This window comes from Heptranchias perlo, chromosome 1 (assembly GCF_035084215.1).
Source record: "Heptranchias perlo isolate sHepPer1 chromosome 1, sHepPer1.hap1, whole genome shotgun sequence".
Lineage (NCBI taxonomy): Eukaryota > Metazoa > Chordata > Chondrichthyes > Hexanchiformes > Hexanchidae > Heptranchias > Heptranchias perlo.
In genome coordinates, this window is record NC_090325.1 from 121,532,426 (window position 1) to 121,549,260 (window position 16,835).

The 16,835-nt window shown below is 42.1% G+C and overlaps 1 protein-coding gene across 3 annotated transcripts in view; it reads right to left on the reverse strand.

Moving 5' to 3' along the window:
* Positions 1–1,047: 1,047 nt before the first annotated feature.
* mrpl1 (mitochondrial ribosomal protein L1) overlaps positions 1,048–16,835 on the reverse strand; it is a 43,670-nt gene continuing 27,882 nt past the window's right edge. For all 3 annotated transcript variants that reach the window (XM_067990769.1, XM_067990789.1, XM_067990778.1), the window contains exons 8-9: positions 2,605–2,686; positions 1,048–1,256 (exon numbers count right to left, since the gene is read on the reverse strand). In XM_067990769.1, coding sequence (XP_067846870.1) covers positions 1,132–1,256; positions 2,605–2,686 — 207 coding nt within the window. In that variant the 3' untranslated portion in view covers positions 1,048–1,131. The remainder of the gene's footprint in view (positions 1,257–2,604; positions 2,687–16,835) is intronic.

A 16,835-nucleotide genomic window follows, 5' to 3' on the forward strand; every position in this document is an offset into this window, starting at 1 on the left:
CCTCCTGGAACATTCATTAAACTCATTATATGGGCCAGGATGACCCACCCATATTTTAGATAAACATTTTTGAGAGTTCTAATGAAGGGTCTTCAACTGAAAAGTTAACATGTCTTTTCTCTTTACAGAAGCTGGTGGACCTGCTGGGCATGTCCAGCACTTTATGTTTTTGTTTATTTTACATACCTCAGATTTCTCTCTCTATTTCCTTCTCTTTGTAGGTTTTTCTGAACCTTGTGTCTCATTGATAGGACTGGTGGATGGGCATTTCCCAGACACTGCTAATGCAGCCAGCTTTTAGGAGTCAAGCAGGTTGGTAAGGACACGACTGAATATATCTTTCTCCATTAACTAACATTAGCCAAAAAATCAGCACGAGTATAAGACATGGTGGATCCAGTGCCAAACCAAGTTTGATTTCACAAAACTATTATTAAAGCACATTGCTGCTGCTACGAGAGAGTTTTGTGCATATGTGGGAACATGCTTGCACAGAGCTCCACTTTCAGCAGGTTAATTTTAGATGTGTTGAGAATGTGAACTAAAGTATCCACACTCTGAAAACTCTGCTTCAGTTTAGAAAGTGCCCAGCAGGTGCGACGGGACACCCGAGCACTTTTAAACCTGCCTTGACACTATACTAGAGTTATACTCCATGTGGTGTCAAACCTAAGAGAAATTACTTTGCAATGACTCAAAAATGACAGCCTTTAATTTTTTTTTAGTTGTTAGTGATAATATTTCAAAGGAGAATTTACAAGGTATGATAATATGGTACATTGGAGACATCCACATTCTTTGTAAAACACCATGTGAAAACTCTATCCAGTAGTAGCTTATCATAACAATCTATGTTGAGAAAAATCTTATCCAATCGTTCCCATTGAGCAAACACTAAGCATGTATGGGGATTGTATCTGTGCCACAGCAAATATTCCTTTTAAATGAACATTAACAGGATGCACATTGGTTGTTTACTTGATTAAATTTCAGTCCACACAGCCCCTGTTTAAGCAGTGCTGATAAACTCAACTTGTTCATTCATGACACATGAATCAAGGTTTATTGCATCATAATATGCCATATGGACACAAAACAGCAGTAGTACATCTGTACATAATAGCACAATAGTTAATTATTGACATTTTGATTCTCTTCTTCATTGTCTTCCATTATTTGAGGAAGGAAAGGTTCTACTTTGAACAGCAAAGACTCACTAGTTGCACTGCATATAATGGCTCGTTCAACAAATGGCCCTGAAAAAAATAAAAGTAGAAAACATCTGCTAACTTAAACTGTTTGTTTTTGTGTTCTATTTTTAACACAAACAATTGTATGAAATACAAAGCTGAAACCAGGATATACAGAATAGGAAAACTGCACATTCCAAATGATTATATTTTCTAAATTGTGCAATTCAAGGGCTTAGAGCAGGAAGAACAATCTAAAAGTGGTCAGATTTCAAGTTAGTTAACTCATCCCCTTTTGTGTAGTATGCCTCATTGTTTAAATGTTATCACTGGTAATCAAAAAAACCAACAGTGGAATTATGGAAGTCTGTTCCTTTAAAGCACGTTTTGTCTTGAATTATGTGGATTCCCTTTCTTTTGGCTGGTAAACTTACCTCTCTCCTCCCCAATATTACATTAAACATCTTACATCTGTATGCACTTCCCATCACTTTTTCCATAATAAATTCCTATTTCTATGTTTACAATGGAAACTGCCTATGTAAACATGTCACACTGTAAATATAGCCTTTTCCCTTCCCTCCCATTGGAGTCACTGCAACACTACCATTTGGTGGAATGCAACTGAACCCTATCCTGTCCGTGTGCAATGCCCAGTCATGCATGTTCAGCAGGGATTGCTGGATAGCAATCTTGAGCGAAAACTCTAGTCAACTTTACCCCTCCCTAATCCAACATTGATGTCAATTGTATCATTCCTACTGCCATTCCAGCTAATTCAGCACAGACTGGGGAGCAAACTGGGACCTTCCTGGCCCTTAACTGGGCGAACCTTGATTCGAATCTTTTATTTTAATTACACACATACAATAAAAACATTTTGAATTTATGCTTTCATCAAGGAGAAGATGTCATAACTGAGCAGTGGAACGGTTTTCTACCTTTGGAATCTAAAATCTGCTCTGCTCCCATGTCACATGTAGTATGTGTTAAATGTTAAATGCACAATAAATCTCTCTCTAATCTGCTCTAATGCATCTTAAGTGCAACCTTAGAAAATTACCCAAATGCACTTTCCCGCATCTGTCATCCTTGTAGTCTCACTCAGGAAGACTGGCTATAACTTATCAATTTGTGTTGTGAACCCCACACGTAATAAGACTGGACTGAAATTCACTAAACTCATTTAATCGGGATCCACAACTCTGGCTAGATTCCAACGACAGCCCCAAGAATGAAAAGCAGAGTGTTTTTTTAGTCTTCCTACAGATTCCGTCCCCCCAACCCCAGTCTATATAAATTTCATCCTAACTAAATATATCATGTGGAGGATATTTGGTTTACTTCTCAAAGATTCCAGATTTGTACACAAAAATAGGACACAAACTCTAAACAGAGCAACAGTATTACTCACCAAAACTCAGTGGTCTTTGTGTACAAACATCCTTGATGATTGTGGCGACATTAGCAGTAATGTGTTCCCTTGGCATATCCAACTGAAAAACAACAGAACAGCTGTCAAGAATCTATGCAATTGAGGAGGACATCACAATACATAAAATCAGAATCATCTGCAACTTACTGAATTTACTGCCCAGATCTCCCGACTGCTGAACCTGCTGATTGATAGTTACTGACTTTTTTCCAGCTGTTCTTCCAACAAATAAATTCATTTTAGGACTATCTGTTCATATTACTTGTCTAACCATATCTCAATGAAGTCCTGCAATTTATACACAGTAGGGATGAATCCCTTCTTTTTGAAAGAAACAATATACCAACATGCATATAGCTACAAAGCGATGTAACTGTTGGCCATCAGCTATCAATAAAAATATAATTCAGTACTACCGTATCTACTTTAATAACCTCGGTGAGCCATTGTGCACAGCTCAGTCATATGCTTCCCATGCAATTTCCTGTTTTACTGCAATTCCACTACACTAATAGTGGCTTTCATCTAAATAGACAGCTCATCAGCATAAAAAAGTTAAATGCAATATAAATAGGGCATCATTCCTCTTTTATTTGGATGAGCTAATTCTTTATTATATGTTTACCATAAAGTCACTGAAAACAGAGCCTTACCATCAGAACCCCTGTTAAAATGTAATAGTTACAAAGATTATAATTAACTGCAAGATTCGTTCTTTCTTCTCATTTATTTGTTTTTTGAAAGGCAGGGAAAGGTAGCTTGTAGGAGTTACCAGATCCAAAAGTGCAAGGGAGTTGTCTTAACATATGTAGTTCAAATAAGATTACTGAATCAGCCGAGACTAAAGGCTAATGTTACAGTACTATAGTAGTGAATAGCTGATATACCAGAGCAATATATGCTTTTTCTTTCAAGCAGAAGTAATCAGATTTGGGTTTATTCTCCAACGTTTCAGGCACACACACCATTTTGGATCTGACTCTGGGGCCACTGAATTCAGTTGAAAATGAGCATCCTTTTCATCCTGAATACCAAGCCTTAGCTGTCAAACGATTTTTTAAAAATTCAGTCCTGACTGAGCATGCAGCAGTACTATGTAGCTCTTTGTCAATTATCAGTCTCCACAAGACTGTGGCAAGGGCACTGTAGTTAAAAAATTTTAAAATCTTAATTGTTCCATTACAACTTTGCAGCAAATAAGGCTGTTAAAAATACACACAATATTACTTCTGCTGAATGAGTTAGTACAAAAACTACAATCCATTCCCGGTTTAAAATCTAATCTTGCACAATATTCTTTTAATTCCTCGTCCTGTACTTACAACCGACTGATTTTTACAACACTGTATAAACAGATGGAGCAGTGTTAGGCCCACTATTTTATATTGTATCAATTAAATCATCTTAAACGTTACAACATTTGCTGATTCTAATTTCTTATCCACACACGACATTTACTGCTGCAGAATATGTGCACAAATGATTCCGAAATACTGCAGGTTTCTCCAAGATCTCAAAACAATTAAAATACATTGGGTTGGGCCCAGTGAACAACTGCATTGCTGGAACTATTCAGATCAGGAAAATCCCACGTTTGATCCCACATATGAGCCGAGTTAGCCAAGGCAATTGTGGAGACCACATTTGGTCTCAAGCATATCTAGGCTAGGGAAGGGCATATAAAAAAGATTAGGTGAGGTTCCTGATTGCTATTCAGTGACACCCATTGGAAATGCGTATGTGAGGACATCATGTGAAAACAAGAACAAGCTCAATGGTGATGCCTCACAGTGAAGAATAACCTGTCAACACTCGCCCTAGAGGCTCACACTTGAACAATGGGACACTGGAGAACAAACAGCCCTTTTGGAATCATACCCCAGCATGAGTTACTGCTTTCAGAATACGAGAGTTGGGTTATGTGCAGAAAACTGGAAAAAAATGTTAACACTTGGATAGGATGCATGTTAGAATTGTGGCTTATCACCATTGTACTTCATAAATAGGTTGCAACAACAATGCAGAATAATTGTTTTAGTAGGGCAGAGGACAATGTATAAATCTGCATAGAACTGCAATACAGATTTGAAATGTATACTGAATTTCATAGCTATTTATTCTGTGGTATGGAATAATCTGCTACTAACTATGGGATGTCCCATGAATAATTGCTCTTACCTATAACGTTACTGCCACATTTGGTGGAATGACTTCTTCTATTTTACTTATTATGTTATAGCTCACTAGAAGTCTGCTGTCTGCCAATACTGAAAGGAACAGGCACAGTTCCATTGATTTACCACCTGTTATAATACACACAGTTAAAATTGATTATTAAGTAAAAGTGCTTTAATGGTTGGATATTTTTCCATTTTCTAAGTTTAGATCCTTGCATGGATGACATTTGCTTCCAGATTTAGCATAATCAATCTTTGCAGCACCTTATAGTATTACTAAAACACAATGGAACAATATCTACATAGGAGGGCTATATAACTTCACAAATTATTAAACTGTTACTCGTCATTTTAAGTATAAGAGTAATGGCTGAGAGCTATCAAAATAAATACCAGACTTGTAATCTGTATTATCTGCAGAGAAGTTTTCAAACCCAGTTCATAATGCTATTTGTGACTATTACAGTTGCAGTAATACATAAGTAGACAAACAATTTAGTAGTGAGTTCATTGAGCTTGTCACTATTAATATTATTGGAAAGGCAACGGTACACAAACCCTGCAAACCAATTTTTTTCTATCTTCTTTATAAATGCATTCTAACTAACCGAAGGAAAAACAGAAAATGATGAAAACACAGCGGGCACAATTTTAAAAGAAATCTGCGGGTGCGTTGTGGGGGGGGGGGGGGGGCAAAGAAAATCATGTTTTTCAGGGGCGGGCTGAAATCCCGGCTCCAACACACCTAACAACGCGCACGACCCAGAGCCATCTGGGTCCACGCGCCGTTCCCAAACCCGGAAATCGGTATTAGAATCATAGAATCATAGCAGTTTACAACATGGAAACAGGCCCTTCGGCCCAACATGTCCATGTCGCCCAGTTTATACCACTAAGCTAGTCCCAATTGCCTGCACTTGGCCCATATCCCTCCAAACCCATCTTACCCATGTAACTGTCCAAATGCTTTTTAAAAGACAAAATTGTACCCGCCTCTACTACTGCCTCTGGCAGCTCGTTCCAGACACTCACCACCCTTTCAGTGAAAAAATTGCCCCTCTGGACCCTTTTGTATCTCTCCCCTCTCACCTTAAATCTATGCACCCTCGTTATAGACTCCCCTACCTTTGGGAAAAGATTTTGACTATCGACCTTATCTATGCCCCTCATTATTTTATAGACTTCTATAAGATCACCCCTAAAGCTCCTACTCTCCAGGGAAAAAAGTCTCAGTCTATCCAATCTCTCCCTATAAGTCAAACCATCAAGTCCCGGTAGCATCCTAGTAAATCTTTTCTGCACTCTTTCTAGTTTAATAATATCCTTTCTATAATAGGGTGACCAGAACTGTACACAGTATTCCAAGTGTGGCCTTACTAATGTCTTGTACAACTTCAACAAGACATCCCAACTCCTGTATTCAATGTTCTGACCAATGAAACCAAGCATGCTGAATGCCTTCTTCACCACCCTATCCACCTGTGACTCCACTTTCAAGGAGCTATGAACCTGTACTCCTAGATCTCTTTGTTCTATAACTCTCCCCAACGCCCTACCATTAACGGAGTAGGTCCTGGCCCGATTCGATCTACCAAAATGCATCACCTCACATTTATCTAAATTAAACTCCATCTGCCATTCATCGGCCCACTGGCCCAATTTATCAAGATCCCGTTGCAATCCTAGATAACCTTCTTCACTGTCCACAATGCCACCAATCTTGGTGTCATCTGCAAACTTACTAACCATGCCTCCTAAATTCTCATCCAAATCATTAATATAAATAACAAATAACAGCGGACCCAGCACCGATCCCTGAGGCACACCGCTGGTCACAGGCCTCCAGTTTGAAAAACAACCCTCTACAACCACCCTCTGTCTTCTGTCGTCAATCCAATTTTGTATCCAATTGGCTACCTCACCTTGGATCCCGTGAGATTTAACCTTATGTAACAACCTACCATGCGGTACCTTGTCAAAGGCTTTGCTAAAGTCCATGTAGACCACGTCTACTGCACAGCCCTCATCTATCTTCTTGGTTACCCCTTCAAAAAACTCAATCAAATTCGTGAGACATGATTTTCCTCTCACAAAACCATGCTGACTGTTCCTAATCAGTCCCTGCCTCTCCAAATGCCTTTAGATCCTGTCTCTTAGAATACCCTCTAACAACTTACCCACTACAGATGTCAGGCTCACCGGCCAGTAGTTCCCAGGCTTTTCCCTGCCGCCCTTCTTAAACAAAGGCACAACATTTGCTACCCTCCAATCTTCAGGCACCTCACCTGTAGCTGTCGATGATTCAAACATCTCTGCTAGGGGACCCGCTATTTCCTCACTAACCTCCCATAACGTCCTGGGATACATTTCATCAGGTCCCGGAGATTTATCTACCTTGTTGCGCGTCAAGACTTCCAGCACCTCCCTCTCTGTAATATGTACACTCCTCAAGACATCACTATTTATTTCCCCAAGTTTCCTAACATCCATGCCTTTCTCAACCGTAAATACCGATGAGAAATATTCATTTAGGATCTCACCCATAGATGACCTTGTTGATCCTTAAGAGGCCCTACTCTCTCCCGAGTTACTCTTTTGCCCTTTATGTATTTGTAGAAGCTCTTTGGATTCTCCTTTACCTTATCTGCCAAAGCAATCTCATGTCCCCTTTTTGCCCTCCTGATTTCTCTCTTAACTCTACTCCGGCAATCTCTATACTCTTCAAGGGATCCACTTGATCCCAGCTGTCTATGCATGTCATATGCCTCCTTCTTCTTTTTAACTAGGGCCTCAATCTCCCGAGTCATCCAAGGTTCCCTACTTCTACCAGCACTAAATCACCAAGTTGAAGTAGTTTAAAAATGAATAAATGTAATTTACAATGAAGGCAAGCGATTTCAAAGCTGCCTCATTGTGTTTCCCATGCTGTGCGAAACACGCCATGGTGAACGAGTCGTGTTTCAGCCAGCAGCCATTTGGACATTTAAACGCCTGTTTGACAGATGGGGATAAAATGCAACAGGGCACTCAGTTTTCTTAGAAAAACGTTTGGCTGGGATATCTTTGTGTTTAGACTAAAAATTCTTGGTTTCCACTCAGAATTGTTCTGTTTACAAATATTTACCAACTTTTCAGACCCCCTCAAACTGACACCATCAGGATGGGGGTGGGGGGGGGCACGATGGCTGCATTCACCAGTACATCCAAAGATGAACAACATCACCAGCCTTGCCAGGCAAGGCGTGCACTTCCACCACTGGGAGTTCCACAACACAGTGCTGCGCCACAGGCACCTGCACAAGAGCACAGAGGGGAAGAAGAGGGAGCGATGTCGCAGGAACCAGGACTGTTCATCAACAGAAAGGGTATCACTCCATCAAAGCTCAGCTCGTTTGTGACCACCGCAAAAGATTTCTTCACGTGTGCGCCAGATTCCCTGGCAGCTGTCACGATTCGTTCATTCGGAGGAAAAGAAACATCGAAAATAGGAGCGGGAGTAGGCCATTCGACCCTTCGAGCCTGCTCCACAATTCAATACGATCATGGCTGATCCTCTATCTCAATACCATATTCCTGCTCTCTCCCTATACCCCTTGATGCCTTTTGTGTCTAGAAATCTATCTATCTCCTCCTTAAATATATTCATTGATTTGGTCTCCACAGCCTTCCATGGCAGAGAATTCCACAGGTTCACCATCCGCTGAATGAAGAAATTTTTCCTCATCTCATTCACCTCATGGGAATCCAACATCCTGGGCCTCTTCCACGCACCGAACACCCCTAAAGGCTGGCTCCTCAGGGACAAGGTATATCCCCGCACATATGGCTCATGACATCTCCGAGGAACTCCATTAGCGAGCAACAGCGTCGATACATCGATAGCCACATCGCCACCAGGTCTATAACTGAACATGCGATAGGATTGCTGAAGATGCGATTTCGGTGCCTCGATCGTTCTGGGGGAGCGCTTCAATACGCACCAGCGAGAGTGGGTCGCATTATAGTAGTGTGTTGTGTCCTGCACAACATGGCACAACAGGGAGGGGTACTGGTTGAGGAGGCCCCATACCCTCATCCACACTGAGGAGGAGCAGGAGGAGGCTGAACCCATGGGCAGAGCAGCGGCTCACCTGGCTGCTCGTGTGGCCAGGAAGTCACTCATATGTGAATGATTCTCCTAAGATCAGAAAGTAAGAAGAGTCCAGACCTCAAACTACCTGGAAAGACCAGCGCCAACACCAGCCCCCCAACTGCACAAAACAGTTCTGCAACTACACATACACCCACTGTAAAGTGACCCACTGGGTGGCATCAAGTGTCGCCGTTCATGGTGAAGCACATGAAAGGACCCTATCACAAAAGCCAGTCAAGAATGGGCAAGACGTGGCAGTAGTGGTAAGAATGATAACATTTAATGTGACTTTGACAGAAACTAAATATAAAAGAAAAACATGACAGTCTTTCAGACACCCTTGTGCATAACCTTCGTGATCACAAATCCTTAGCCTTTCTCTTCCTACACTTCTATGTGGTGCATCCCCTGTGGCTGCAGCAGAGGTAGTGGCAAGTTGTTCATGTTCACGGCCGGACTGCTTAGATGCTTTCAGCCTACGCCCTCTGGGTTTTGGAGCCCATGAGGGCCCCTCCAAAGACTGCTCCACCTGCACCAGTGCGAAGGCTGACTTAGCCACCAGGAGAGGAGGCAGCATTGTGGGTACTGGTTGAGAGGGGGGCAACGGGTGATATGTGGGAGCGCTTTGAGTGGCATCCCCACTTCCACGTCCCCTTTCGCTATCATCTCTCTCCTGGACCAGGTCCATATCACTCCTACCATCCTGCTGGAGAACAGTTTGGAGGATACGTGTGTCTACGTGGCAAAGAAGCTTTAAAATGTATTCGACTTCAGTTATTACTGAACCAGACTGAGGGGAAAGAATCCGGATCGTCACGTGTGCTGCCTTGGAAGCCTAGTTGTAAAGTTTCTGTCTGCCTGTTTAAGGCAGCAGAATGTTGCTCACCGTGAGTCCGAACGGCCGTTGTCAGAGCCTGAATGGACTCATTTGCGAGCCATGCTTGAAGCTCAATGCAGGCTAGCCTTCTCTCCATTGCAGATATTCCCACACTTACCTGTGACACTATCTCAGACAGTTCCTCACGTCCCTGTGCCACCATTCTACTAATGCAGGAGTTGGACTCCTCCATGCACTGCGCTATTGTGGAGAGTGCGCGTGGCAGTTGTTCCAGTACCCTGCAAATGTGCTGCAGTCCCTCGATTATTCTCCTTTTAAAGGATGGCCCCCAGGGTTCAGCATCTGCGTCCAGATGAGTAGAGCCTGGGGAGGAGTGCACCCACCGACGCAGACTCTCCACAGCTGCCCCTCCCACCAGTGTCTGCTCATGCTCATTTGTGTGTGGTGCCAACCCAACTAACTGACTACTAGGACCCACCGAGTTGAGTATCTGCACTGGTGCATGGCTTGCTAAGATGTGACTATGCGCCCTCAGAGGTTGGCAGATCCTCTGAGCAATTGTCTTCTGCCATCACTGTGGTCATTGAAGGGCCTGTAAGAAAACAGAAGGCAATATTAAGCATCATCACAGATGTGTTATGTTGCAACAAGCATACAGAGGTGTTCAACATGCAAGCATTATTAACATCAATTGATGTTTGGTGTGATGAATGTTAAAGGTGTGTCACCAGATGTTTGTGGGATGCCAGTGTCGGCGTCCCCGATGGACAGGCATTCGAGGGTGCGGCTGATCTGCAGGTCCTCCTCCTCCACATCTGTGAGGACCACTATTTGTTGTGGTCCCCCTCCAGTCCTTGCCCTCTCACAATGCATTTTGTGCTCTTTTCTCCTAGAAGGGGAGAAAGTACAGACGTGTGAGTGAGTGATGGTGAAGTGGTCAGCCGATGAACGCATTGCTTTACGTGAGGCTGACCATGAAAGAGGTGCATCAGAGGGTTAGTATGAGACAGAGACATCACATTGGATGAGGATTGGGGGTAAGTGGTAGTGGTGGAGTGACTAATGGGGAGCTGAGGATGTGATCAGGAAGTGCAGGTAAGTTGAGGATGAGCCTTAAGTGGGTGTGAGGAGTGACGTGATAGAGTAGTCTTGGTGTGCAGAATGAGTTGGGTGGGGGGGGGGGGTGGGGGGGTGGTTGATGTTCACCACGGAATGCAGGAGAATCATTAAGTGTACTCACTTTTGCTGACCTAGTTAGGTCATTGAAACACTTCCTGCACTGGACCCAACTGCGGGATATGTTGCTGCTGCTGGTGACCTCCTCTGCAACCTCGAGCCAGGCCTTCTTGGTGGCAGAGGCAGGGCACTTCCTCCTATTGGCTGGGTAAAATAGTTCCCTCCTCCTCCTCCTCCTCACCCTGGCCAGTAGCAGCTGAAGTGAGGTGTCGTTAAATCTTGGAGCAGCCTTGCCCGTGCTGCTCCACTGGGTCTTCATGGTCTTTGCTCCAGAAAAATCCATTGGAGCAATGGCCCTTTAAATCCAGACGCTCCAGCTGACAGCCTGTCATGCGGGTGCACAGTCCGCCCACTGCACAGCTTTCAGATGGCAAACCCGGAAACAAGATTAATGGCCACCAATTAAGTCGCGATCGCGTGGGGAAAGCTAAGATTTTATTCGTCGGGTTTGACCCCCCACCGCAGCCATCCCAACGCCCTTTTAAAATCAAACCCAGCAAGTCAATCAGGACCTATAAAGAGAAAAGATGGTTTAACTTTTGTCCCTTCATCACTCTAATGACAAAGAGTCGACACCCAAAATGTTAAATGTGTCTTCTCTCTTCACAGATGTTGATGGATCTGCTGCGTATTTCCAGCATTTGCTACTTTTTTACTTCAGTCTCCAGTGTTTGCAGTTTTCTTTTTATGCTTTAACCTAATTTACTGAACTTCTGTATTACTAGGCTTCATACTTTAAAGTAAATCTCAATATACACTCAATCTAATGAACAGTGTTTTCAAAAAAATAAAACAAAAGTTAAAAACAAAGAGCAACATGAACACTGTAATCAGTGCATTAAGAAAATCAATGGGGTTTACACTTTGCAAGAAACTAGCAGTTTTTCCAGGTAGATATACTTGTACCACACAATTTGCAACAAATATTTCATGTTGGCTTTTCCTGGCAAGAATTTTATGCATGTGGTCAATGAAGAGTAAAAGCATTTCACTACATCGTCTGTCAGGCACCTAAACGGTTCAATTCATGACAGTATGCTTCTGTTACATGATTTCACAGTGGCTTAAAATTGGTCCACTTAATGCTTTTATTCCACAATTAAAATTAATTAAATTAAAGCAGATGCACTCGAGCATCTAGCTTTTTAAAAGAATATAGAATATAAACAAAATATCTGAATTCATTACTATCTTTTACTAAGATCCCAAAGTACACTTTTTTTAATAAATCAGCTCTCAAAAATGTGGCTGTATCTTGCATATCTAAGTGTATGGAATGATACAAATCATTTAATCAGTTCTGTATTTAGACTGTTAATTTAGTTCACTTTATATTGTAGAAGTCAAAGACAAACATTTGACAGAAATTCATGACCAAAAATAAAGAGGGAAATAATGTCATCTCCAACTTATTTATTGAGAAAACTCACATCATAATTGAAACTCAGTTTAACTATAAAGTGTAAACAATTATCTGTTAATTCATGAAAACTAATTACATAACTGTCAATTTTAATCTTGGACAGATTTCCAACCTTTTTTGGTGTTGCTTAAAAATGTCTAACTGGCTAGCATATTTACATTGGACATATACTCTGGCGTAAGGAGGAACAAAAGATTTTTCTTTTGGAAAAAAATAAATTTAACTTTATGTAAATGATTGCACATTCCCAAATACATTTACAGACTTCAGAATTAAGTATATGAGACATATATTGATTTTGAATCCACTGTACAATAAAATACACTTAGAAATCAATTCCCACAATATAATCAGAAAATCTACCAGATAAACTTGCACAAAGTTAATGCAATCTTTTCCCGCACCAAAGGTTCATAAGCGACATCCAAATATATTCCCAGCTCATTATTCAATCACTCCGAAGTGCCTAGTGCTCATGAGTTATGTGGAGTTACAGAACCTCACTGTCCTTTGTAACAAGCACACATTGAATAAGTCTTTTCAATCCTATGCGCCGATGTTTTCAATTCAGAATAGAAAACACAGTGCAGTAGTATTCAAACTTATTTCTTTAGCACGCTACTGAAGTAGTACGGTAGCATACAAACAGTTTTTAAACCTCACTGTGCCTCTCTTCCAACAGACATTCCAAAATATGGGCTCCATATAATCTGTCCGTGGTTCATGTCACACGCTCTCTGAAAGTTCCTCAGGTGGCAGAGGCTGGTTTTCCATATGGCGATCCTCATTTTGCGTTTTGCAGCAAATTGAATACAGAAGTAAAAGGCACACAATGACGTACAGCCCCACTATCAGCCAAACTACAGTCGCAAATATAGCAAAACAAATCAGTCCCCTTTCCATTTTGTCAAGCTTCTGGGACTTTCATTTAAATAAGCCGAGACAATAAAGGACGATAAATTGATTGCATATAGCTGCAACAACCCAAGCACATTCTCCAGTTGCTGTAACCAAACAGGACTTCCTGCTCTTCGAACGCTACAGTTGCTACAGTTACAGCAAAAGGAAGCAGCTGTCATAAGTCCCAGTCAGTGGTCCAAAGTTCAGCTGATTTTTAAATAAATTATTCACATTGTGACACATCCAGAAGAAATTATACTTCCTGAAACATTAGGTAAAAACCTGTGGGAAAATCTTCTGACATTATTCCACCATTGGTGTGAACCCCACTGAGTAATTTATATCCAAATTATTTCAGGATTATTAGTTAAATTGCAGCTCTTCTATACCTTAAAATGAAAAAAAATGCTACCTGCATACTGGCACAATGATGCTGAACTTGGCTATATTAACCCTTGTTAAAGCTTTTATTTGACTCAATAAAATCAGAGCATACCATCTATTATATATTACAAACAGTGAGTGGTAGCAGCATTCTAATGATATTGCTACGCTCATGGCACTGTGAGCATAATGTTATGCCACCGAAGGTTACGTGACCATCGATCAACTGAACTCAAGCTCTGTCAATTCTCACTGCAGTACTTAACATTTACCACAGGGTGGCACAATAGCAGTGCATTTACCAGAGAATTGCCAGTATCTTAGTAAAGGCATTTCCATTATACTCACCCGGGGGCCCTGCTTTCTTGATTCCCTTGCTCCTGTTTCTGCCAAGTAGCATGGGTTGCTTGTGACCCACTTCACTTGTCAACCCCGTCTGATTAATGGCAGTATTGCCACCACTGCCGTGCCTCTCTTCCCCCAGCGTTTGTTAAATGGCTGCCATAGAAAAGATACAGCACAGAAGGGGGCCATTCGGCCCATCGTGTTCGCGCCGGCTCAAAGAACAACCAGGTGTCCATTCTAATCCCACCTTCCAGCACCCAGTCCGTAACCCTGCAGCTTACAGCACTTTAGGTGCAGGTCCAGGTACTTTTTAAAAAGAGCTGAGGGTCCCTGCCTCCACCACCAATTCAGGCAGCGAATTCCATACACCCACCACCCTCTGGGTAAAAAAGTTTTTCCTCATGTCCCCTCTAATCCTTCCGCCAATCAGCTTAAATCTATGTCCTCTAGTTCTTGAACTCTCCGCTAGGGGAAACAGGTATTTCCTGTCGACTCTATCTGGGCCCCTCAGAATTTTGTACACCTCAATCAAGTCTCCCCTCAGCCTCCTCTGCTCCAAGGAAAACAACCTCAGCCTATCCAATCTCTCCTCATGGCTGCAATTTTCAAGCCCTGGCAACATTCTTGTAAATCTTCTCTGCACTCTCTCCAGAGCAATTACGTCCTTCCTGTAATGTGGTGACCAGAACTGCGCACAATACTCCAGTTGTGGCCTTACCAGCATTTTATACAGTTCCATCATTATATCCCTGCTTTTGTATTCTCTACCTTGGCTAATAACGGAGAGCATTCCGTATGCCTTCTTCACAACCTAATCTACCTGTACTGCCACCTTCGGGGACATGTGCACATGCACTCCAAGGTCTCTCACTTCCTCTACCCCTCTCATATATTCCCGTTTACTGCGTATTCCCTTTTACTGTTTGCCCTCCTTAGGTGCATTACCTCACACTTCTCCGGGTTGAACTCCATTTCCCACTTTTCTGCGCACTCCACCAACCCATTGATATCTTCTTGGAGTCTACAGCTATCCTCTTCACTATCAATGGATTTCCATTCGCAAAGACATCCATCAACTTTTACCCTTTGGTTCCTGTTACTGAGCCAATTTTGGATCCAATTTGCCACATTTCCCTGTATCCCATGGGCTTTTACCTTTCTGACCAGACTGCCATGTGGGACCTTGTCAAATGCTTTACTAAAATCCATGTAGACAACGTCCACTGCACTACCCTCATCAATCCTCCTTGTCACTTCCCCAAAGAATTCAATTAGATTTGTAAGGCATGACCTTTTCTGAACAAATCCATGCTGACTATCCCTGATTAAACCATGCCTTTCCAAGTGACAGTTTATCCTATCTCTCAGTATTGATTCTAATAGTTTGCCCACCACCGAGGTAAGACTGACCTGCCTATAATTGTTCGGCCTTTCCCTCATACCCTTTTTAAACAATGGTACTACATTTGCAGTCTTCCAGTCCTCCGGTACCTACCCTGTATCTAGTGAGGATTGGAAAATGATCCTCTGAGCATCCGCTATTTCCTCCCTGGCTTCCTTCAATAGCCTAGGAAACAATCCATCCGGCCCTGGTGACTTATCAACTTTCAAGGATTCCAGTCCCTCTAGTACTTCCTCTCTCGTTATGTTTACCTTATCCAATATTTCACACCTTTCCTCCTTAACTACCACGTCCGGATCATCCCTTTCCTTTGTGAATACGGAGACAAAATATTCATTTAAAACCCGACCAACATCCTCTGCTTCGACACACAAGTTACCCTTATCATCCCTGACAGGTCCCACCTTTTCCTTAGCTATCCTCTTGTTCTTAATGTACTGATAAAACATCTTTGGGTTTTCTTTAATCTTACCAGCTGATATTTTTTCATGCCCTCTCTTTGCTCTCCTTATTTCCTTTTTTACATCATCCCTGTACTTTCTATACTCCTCTAGGCTTTCTGCAGTATTTAGTTTTCTGTGACAGTCATAAGCTTTCTTTTTCTGCTTTATCTTGCCCCGTATACTTTCAGACAACCAGGGGCTCTAAATTTGGCAGTGCCATCCTTTTTCTTTGAGGGGACGTGTCTGCATTGTACCCATAGAATTTCACGTTTTAGTGCCTCCCACTGGCTTGCCATTGATTTCTCCTCAAGTAGTTGTGTCCAGTCCACTTCTGCCAAATCACCTCTTAGTTCTGTAAAATTTGCCTTCCCCCAATTTAAATTTACTCCTGATTTAACTCTGTCCTTTTCCATAATAATGCTAAAACTAACTGAATTGTGGTCACTATCCCCAATATGGTCACCCACTTGCCCGTCTTCATTTCCCAGGACTAAATCTAGAATTGCATCCCCTCTTGTTGGGCTTGTCACGTACTGGCTAAAAAAGTTCTCCTGGACACCAATCAAGAATTTTGCACCCTCTGTGCCCCTCACACTGTTTGAATCCCAGTTGATGTTAGGATAGTTTAAGTCCCCTACTATTATTGCCCTCTTATTTTTGCACTCAGAAATTTGCCTACATATTTGTTCTTCTATCTTCCTTTCGCTATTCGGGGGTCTATAGTACACTAGTAGTGTGACTGCCCCTTTTTTATTTCTTAGCTCAACCCATATGGCCTCGATTGATGGTCCATTTAGCATATCATCCCTTCTCACAACTATAACTGATTCTTTAACCAATAATGCTACCCACCCTCATTTTTATCACCCACTCTATCCTGCCTGAATATATCCAGGGATATCGAGCTGCCAATTATCCCCCTCTTTATGC